The 8158-nt window shown below is 32.2% G+C and overlaps 2 protein-coding genes across 2 annotated transcripts in view; one reads left to right on the top strand and one right to left on the bottom strand.

The window, feature by feature from the left end:
* LOC18051314 (actin-related protein 2/3 complex subunit 2A) overlaps positions 1-1409 on the bottom strand; it is a 4516-nt gene extending 3107 nt beyond the window's left edge. Inside the window, exons 1-3 of the mRNA XM_006448490.2 lie at positions 1249-1409; positions 1066-1132; positions 760-967 (exon numbers count right to left, since the gene is read on the bottom strand). Of these exons, the coding sequence (XP_006448553.2) occupies positions 760-967; positions 1066-1132; positions 1249-1310 (337 nt within the window). The 5' untranslated portion in view covers positions 1311-1409. The remainder of the gene's footprint in view (positions 1-759; positions 968-1065; positions 1133-1248) is intronic.
* Positions 1410-2876: 1467 nt separating this feature from the next.
* On the top strand, positions 2877-7712 carry LOC18050370 (membrane-bound transcription factor site-2 protease homolog). Its single transcript, XM_024191832.1, has 8 exons — positions 2877-3233; positions 3426-3514; positions 3638-3785; positions 3899-3979; positions 4112-4573; positions 4720-5043; positions 5611-5779; positions 7344-7712. The coding sequence occupies exons 1-8, from the start codon at positions 2910-2912 to the stop codon at positions 7346-7348; spliced, it is 1602 nt and encodes a 533-aa protein (XP_024047600.1). The 5' UTR covers positions 2877-2909; the 3' UTR covers positions 7349-7712.
* The last annotated feature ends 446 nt before the right edge of the window (positions 7713-8158 follow it).

Raw genomic sequence — 8158 nt, 5'->3', positions numbered from 1 at the left:
CGTCCAAACGAGTCTACCTCCGTGCTAAAAGTTGTAGACACACATATTTAAGGCAACAATTTTTCTAACAAAACCTGGTTATCAGCTTCTTCTTATGTCCCAGTTGAGGCAAGTTATGGATTTCATCGCTAAAAACATTACAAGTTTCCCTTCATTCTCATACCAATTGTCAAAGTATTTGTAAGATAACATCTATTGACAATATTTTTTCAGAGGAAGCATCAATTGACACTCTAACATTGTGCAGCAAGATAAAAAATTAGCAGACAGTGAAAAGAAGGAAGCTACAGAAAAGGCAGTAAAAAAACTGCTTCTGCCATAAGAATGTTAATGGCTCATTCTAGAATATACCCTCTTCAAAATCAAGAAGTAGTAATCAACAATAAAACTATGATTAAAATTTGGAAGGCTCTCAAACTCATCACTTTATTTCCTTTGCCTCTCAAGTGACTCAACATTTATATCTTTGTTCCAATTGCATTTGTTAGTGTAGCTATTCATTATTGCAAAGGAATATCCATCAACACAAAAAAGAACCCCCTAAACTTCCTAGAATACCAACATTAATACTTGTTTCAAAAAGCAAGGACATTTCACTAGGAAATCAGAAAGTTTCAATTTTCTAATCAACTAAAACACCATTAAGTCACAATCTGCAAAAAGAATATGGACATGAAAACTTTTAAAATGCTGATCCTAATTGTCTATGGCATATTAATAGCAAGCTCATAATGACCTTAGAAAAGGAACTCGTTGAACCTTCATTTGGAGGAAGCTTTGACAAATTAAGCTTCAAGGTAAGATTAAAACCATCCCTAGGAGGATCAAGAATCTGTACAACATTTCCATAAGCCGCTTTTATAGCTTCTATGGCTCCAAATGGGAGCCCACCAATGAAAATGGTTTCAGGAGGTGGGACCGGTAACGACACTGATAGTAACACTATATGTGGATTCTTCATCGTCACCTGCAAATAATTTGAAAATTAATTCACATAACCCGTTTCAAGACAAGCGTCGGCTTCTTCAGACTTTAATTTAAACCAATGGGTTTAGATTAAATTACCTGAACGTGGTAACGAACATCGTCAAACTCAACCCAGTGGTAATCCACCTCAGTAGCTTTATCAACACTGCAGAGCAGAATCAACCAAAATTGGAATACCAATATAAAAAATTCGTGTGAAATTGGTACAAGCAAATAGCAAAAAATGGAGTAATAAAAATGCAGAAGCTCATAAGAACTTACTTTTGAACTCGATTCAACAAGGCCTCAAGAAGGAACCTCGAGTGAGACTGTAAGAGTAGCATCTGTCGGATGAAAATTGAGAGGGGTTATGTCTTATTCTTATGATTATGATTGTGATTGCTATTGTTTGTGATCTGTTTTTGATTTGTCACATAGACAGAAACGTGAGACGTGATAATGTTTACGAGGAGATTCTTTCAATTTTCAAGAGACTAATTATCATGTAGGTCCTCAATTGTTTTTGTTTTATAAAAAAAAAACATAATGTGTTACATCTTATTATATAACTCCTTACTGCACAAGTTGAGAGTGCCAAATGGATTTATGGACCCTACTAAATTGGAACTTTGAATGAAACCTAGTAGGTCCCATCGGCCATCATCTCCCACTTCCGGTCGGAAGAAAATATGAAGTCCATTTTGGCCACATTTTGTTAATTGAATTATCTTTAGCAGTACTTATGACAAGCAGTATAATATTGCATTCAAATTTATTTTATTTTATTTTATTTTTCAAAGAAAGGGTTGGGCAAATTTTAAAATGTATATTTAGTACTTATCTATCTCAGGCCAGGTAAATTAAATTACTTAAAAATCAGTCAACTAATTTTGCAGCTATTACATTTACACTCAAGTAATTTTGAGTTCAATTTTTTTTAAAAAAAATTACCAAGTATTAATAAATATATAATAATAATTTTTTAGAGCTTTCTAATCACAAGGTCTAGGATCAAATTTTGGAATTAACCAAACCTTAAAGTACAAAAACCATTAGACCCCTTATTCAACTTCAAAAATCCAAACCAATACATTTCCTTTGTATTTTACTATCTAATACCTTAATGCTACAAAAGGCAACATTATAATATAGTGAACATAGAACTACAATTTTCTCCATATAAATTGATTTATTTAGGGTAGTATAAATAAAAGGAATAAATGTATTAAAATATTGAATGACAAACGACATTTTTTTTTATCTATATTGAGAGAAAGTTTTATATGAGACAATCTTAATAGAATCATCCAATAAAATCATGATATGTATTATGAATATTTTTATCCCATCAATAATAATTGGTCAATTTGAAAATAACTATGTATAAATTTAATTTTAATTAAGTAAAAATATAAATAACGCGATACATCTGTCTCACCTAAAACTTTCTCTTGTATCATGCATTAATTAATAATCACAATTTATATTTTACCAATATCAATAAAAAAAAAAAATTATGCTTCACCACTATCAATAATGGGATATGAGTGCTACAAAATATAAGTTCGGTAACCTAGAACTTTTGGTAGAAAAAATTTGGAGCCAATTTAAATTCATCTTTGGTCATGAACCAAAACCGAACCGGTTCATATGATCAAGCTGAACCGATTTTATTAAGTTGAAGGGTATCTATGACATTGGCCCAAATTAAGAAGTTGAAAAGTTCGGATATTTATCCTACAGACTCCTGATACTTTCTCTTATTAATTAAGATGAAAATGCGGACATTTATTTATGTTAAATAGGTCTTTACTTTTATGATAATATCAAAAAGCCCCTTGGATTAGTCACGACCGTTGAAATTATAATAACATAAATTTTAGGATAAAAATCAGTTGAAAATTGGAATCTCGGTGAGTGACAAACTGAGAGGTTTTAATTTGATGGATGGGAGGAGACTGAGAAGATTCGGGAGAAGAAGAAGGAGGCAGTCGTCCCTTCTTCCGGTGGGCGCAACCGCACCCGATGAAAACGCCGCCTACACCGTTTCGTGCTGCTACTGCGATTTCAAAATCCGTGCTTTGAATGACGCTCTGTCCCGTTTTGGACGAAGACATGCCGCTTGGCTAAGAGTTTGGTTCTCCATCGGCGTCGGTTTCAGCCTCACGCTGCTGCTTGCACTCAGCTTCCTTCTCGTCTGGAATCTTTTTGCTCAAAGGAATTCAAAAGACGCCGCATTTTTCTTCTTGTTTGGCTTTTCGCCCTCGGTAGGCACCATTAATTGAATTTGTAGTAGAGTTTGTAGCCGTTGTATTATCAAATCAATAATTCATGGTGGACAAACATGTGGCTTTAATAATAACATGAGTTATGATGCTGCCATGTCAGGTTGCAAAGGTTGATTTTTCATTGTGTAGCTCCGGTATTATTTTGTTGTTATTTATGGTTCGTGATTGCAGGTATCACTTGCTGATGCTGCCTATCTTTTGCTTTCTACTTTGATTTCAGTATCTGTGCATGAATTTGGCCATGCTACAGCTGCTGCCTGGTGAGGTTGCTTTCTCTTGTTCTCAAACGATGCTTGTTTACAGTACATATATGATTATGAACAGTAAGTCAGAAAAGCAAGACTTAAATACTATTAATGGATGTTACGATTATTGAAGAGCAGTGAGGGCATACAAATGGAGTACATTGCTGTTTTTTTTGCCATTCTATTTCCTGGAGCTCTTGTTGCTTTCAATCAGGACTTGCTGCAGTCCTTACCTCGCTTTACTGTTCTTCGTGTGTATTGCGCTGGCATTTGGCATAATGCTGCAGTAAGAAGCTCACTCAATATGGCAACAAAATGCTTGTGTGCCATTGTATTTGTTAAATTTTTAACTGAACTTTATTTTCAGTTAATGCTGATTTCCTGCAGTTTCTTCTCTAGTGTTGTGCAGTCTGTGGAATGCTGCTATTTCTCATGCCCTTGATCTTGTTTCCCTTCTACAAACAATGTGAAGGCACCATGGTAATTCACCACAACCGCGGACACTTTTCACGTGACTTCTTATATGTGCAAACAAACATAAAACATTATATATTCTGATTTGACACATTGTTCCCATATACTTACTTTCCTATATCTGGTTGGTTTGCATAGGTTTTGGATGTGCCGTCTACTTCACCTTTGTCAGGCTATTTGTCACCTGGAGATGTGATTGTGTCTTTGGATGGCATACACATCCATAACGAGCAAGATTGGATGGAGATGGCTGCTTTGCTGGATAAATACACTCCACAAAATTCAAGTCATTCCAAATATCCTGGTTTAAGGGCAGCTGATGGCAGAAAGGGATACTGCGTCTCTAATTATATGATTGAAGAGAGCAAGAAGATTCAATTTTTAGACAACCAATCTGCTTGTCCCAATGATTTTACTGCATTTGTTACGGTTCAGTGCTTTGATATAAGTATCTCAGTTAATGTTAGCAGTGAAGGGGACCAGCTAAACAAATTAGAGAACGTTTACTGCTTGAATGCAAACGATATTGTCAAGCTCAAGAAATGTGGTGATGGATGGGTCATATCTTCAACAAATGGAAGCCACTGTGTGTGCTCTAAGGTGGATATTTGAATCTTTGGGAATGAAATAAAGGCTTTCAAGCATTGTAACGTCTATCAATCATTCTCTTTTACTTCTTGTTTTCTTGAAATCCAGTGGAAATATTCTGTTTAGTGACTGAATAAATATTTGACAAATATTCACAGGAGGAGTCCTGCTTGACTCCGGTTCAGTTGCCAGGTTTGGCATGGGTTGAGATTACATATTCAAGACCTTATTCCTTGGAGTGCAAGCAACTTTCAAGAAGTTCAGTTTCTGATACCAGGACTACTGACTTTACGGATCCACACTGTGGTGGAACTTTTGTCTTCTTTGGTGATGTAATCTTCATGGCTCAATCAGTTTCATTAACTCAGTATCAACCCCGTTGGGCATCTGCTTTTGGTGCATATCTTCCAAACATTCTGAGGAAGAGTTTGATTTGCATATTCCACGTCTCTCTAACACTTGCTCTTCTTAACAGTTTGCCAGTAAGTTATTGTTATTTTTCATTTTATTGTAAGAACATGATTCTGTTCAAGCAAACATTAGCCTCAATTGGGGTGCAGTATGTCGAATTCAAGTTGAATTCTTAAATTAAAAGGGTCTGAGAAATGAATTGTCGTAAGTAATCTTCTGTTAACCATCATAGTTAATCAGGAAATTAGTGGTGACCATAAGGTTCTTAAGCTGAAGAGCTTTTACCTCACATGTTATGATGAGGTTCATTTGCTCTCTGATTTTTGTTTCATCTAGGAGAGGTACTTGTCAGAGAGATAAATGCTGGCAAATGAAAGTGGATTTTAGATTTAATCACCATCAATGACAAAATGTTACAATGTTTGATGGTGTTAAATTAATAAGCAGGCAGAGTGAAATGTGTATTATTCGGAGGATCATCAATGATGGAGCTTGATATCTTGTTATCTTTAGGTAGCGTCAGCAATTTAATTTCATACAATACATAAGATTAATGTGAGAATGCTTATATAAGATTACCGTATGCCATTTCTTACAAATCAAGTTTCAGTTTTTCTAATCATAATATTTTCTGTTAGGCATATTTTCTAGATGGAGAATCCATTTTCGAAGTGACTCTATGCTTCATCACTTCACTGAGCCCAAGCCAGAGGGAAAAAGTTCTTCATGTATGTCTTATGGGAGGGACACTCATTTTCATCCTCACCTTTCTGATGACATTCTTCTTTAATTTTTTTGTAGGGAAAGGTAATAGTGTTCTCTCTCTCTCTCTGCAGGAAAATTACTTTCTTTTTCTTTAACATAGCAATATCTTTCATTTTTAGATTAGTTGATACTTTTGCAATTTTTTTTGGCAAATTATTACGACTTGAATTCCCCTATTAATGCATGCATACTCTCTAATAATTGATTTATTAATAAAACTGTAAGCATTATATTTTTATTCATAACATGTATGTATGTGTGACAGTTTATATTATTCAAACAAATGTAAGATCATTAAGATACTTAGGCCTAGATTGGTATTGAGGTTGTAGCCTTTAATTCATAGTTGCTGTGGAAAAAGGCCATATCTATGAAATAAAAGTTGATACTGTATAGTAAATGTGGCTTTTAAATAATAATTTTAACAAAAATTAGTAAATATATTAAGTTTTTCATCATACAAGTGTGTAATTAATTCAACTAAGCTTTCAAGTTATAACAGCAAGTATATTTTAGCAAATACTTTAGTGTTGTGGCTTTTAAGTTACAATTGTTTACCTCAATACCAAACAGGGTTTTAATATGAAATCGTAGGGCCTGTTCGATATTGTTTTTGAATAGGTATTTTTTTAAAACAAAAATGAAAATGAAAATAAAAATGATGTTTTATAGTTGCTGTATTCCAAATATAAATGTGTGAAGTTAGACTATTGGCACCCCTTTTTTTAGTTATATTTATTTTATTTATGAAAGTATCCTTTTTCTTTTTGTAAATACACTTCTAATTTTTCATTTAATTTTCTTTTATTTGTTAAACTCAAAAGTATTTTTCATTTCTTTTGCAATCTTATTATTACTCTACACACAAATTAAAACTTTTCTAGGTGATATAATTTTTAAATGTTAATCACTGGCTTAAATTACACATACTTTACATTATAATTTGAAAGCAATCTTAAGTACAAAAATATTTAATCTATAAGAAATATGATAAGAATAATAGATTATTCTAAATTTATACAAGTTATTTTAGTTAGATAGGAAGTAACATTAAAAAAAAAAAGGGATTGGTTATGAATGCAAGTAATTTGTTGGAAAAAAAAATCTATGTATGTTTAATTTTTGTTTCCCTTTAGTTGTAATTTATTTGAAGTGGGATTTTATAATTTATTTGAAGTGGGATTTTATAAGAATAATGAAGGGGTGCTAATAGCTTCACTGATGCATGTATGGTATTATTTACAGTATCTTTTGTTTTAAAAATGAAATCAGTAACATGCATATGATAAACATAATTGAAAAAGATAAAAACAATGAGTATATTTTTGACAGTATCATTTTTAGAAATAATTTTTACTAATATTTAATATTTAAAAATACTATAATTTTTTATTTAATCTCCATTTACTAAACTAATAATTCATTGAAAATTACACAAATTATTAAATCATAAAAGTACGTGAACAAACGTACCATAATCAACTTAGTATTAGCATTACTAGAAAAAAAAAAAGTTTTACATTGTCATTTTTCTCAAATTATAATTAAGATAAACAGTTTAAATAAAATAATTATTGAATTACATGATAAATGTTATGAATTACAGAGTAGCAGCAGCAGAAGAGAGTGAGAGCAACAGGAGCGGAGATAGAACAACAACAGTGGCAGAGATAGAACAAAAGCAGAGAGAAAAAGAGAGAGCGCAGCGGCAGCAACAACGATCTTATTCAATATTCAGTGATGGTGAATATTTGTTGAAAAAGAAGAGCAAGAGCCATGAACGAGAGTTGTGAGTTCAGATCTAATGGAGCGAGAAGAGAAGAGAAGATCAATTTACAGATAAGGTTTTGTTTTAGGAGGGAGAAGTAGTAGAAGTATCTTGGGGAACGGTTTAAAAATTGTTTTATAATTTACTTTAAAGTTTGTTTTGTAATTCACCCAAACCGTATGTAATATGTTTTATTTGTTTTACAATTTTTTTTTTATCCGGGACCGCAGAGTATGGTAGTAAAATAATAATTCTCTTAAAATTTTAATAGTAAATTAATAATTTTTTTAAAATTTTCGTAGTAAAATGATAATTTATATATGAAATTAACAGATAATTTTATTTTTACATATAGATATATTTTTGATGCCTTTATAAATTATGATATCAGTAAATTTTTAATGTTCTTAACGGAATGATGGTGAATTAATATCACTGTAAATGTTTAGTAATAAAATAATTTTTTTTGATAAATTATAATATTAATATAATATGTTAGAATAATATTAATAATAAAATAATAATATTTCCCTAAAAAATGATACTGAACAGCCCCAGTTTTCAGAGGATAACTACTCAACCTTATTGTTTAGGATTGCAGATACGAGATCCAAGTCGCTATTGACATCACTGTCAACGCTGCATGGACAAGA

The sequence above is a fragment of the Citrus clementina genome, unplaced genomic scaffold (genome assembly GCF_000493195.1).
Source record: "Citrus clementina cultivar Clemenules unplaced genomic scaffold, Citrus_clementina_v1.0 scaffold_2, whole genome shotgun sequence".
Taxonomy (NCBI): Eukaryota; Viridiplantae; Streptophyta; class Magnoliopsida; order Sapindales; family Rutaceae; genus Citrus; species Citrus x clementina.
Note: the sequence above shows the minus strand (reverse complement) of the source record. Positions and strands in the feature narration are given on the sequence as shown.

What these genes read in the sequence shown, in the direction of transcription:
- LOC18050370 (XM_024191832.1), top strand. Translation starts at nt 2,910, where the DNA reads ATGGATGGGAGGAGACTGAGAAGATTCGGGAGAAGAAGAAGGAGGCAG. An exon ending in GCATTTGGCATAATGCTGCA is followed by an intron (nt 3,786 to 3,898) that starts GTAAGAAGCTCA and finishes TTTCTTCTCTAG; the next exon opens with TGTTGTGCAGTCTGTGGAAT. An exon ending in AACAATGTGAAGGCACCATG is followed by an intron (nt 3,980 to 4,111) that starts GTAATTCACCAC and finishes TGGTTTGCATAG; the next exon opens with GTTTTGGATGTGCCGTCTAC.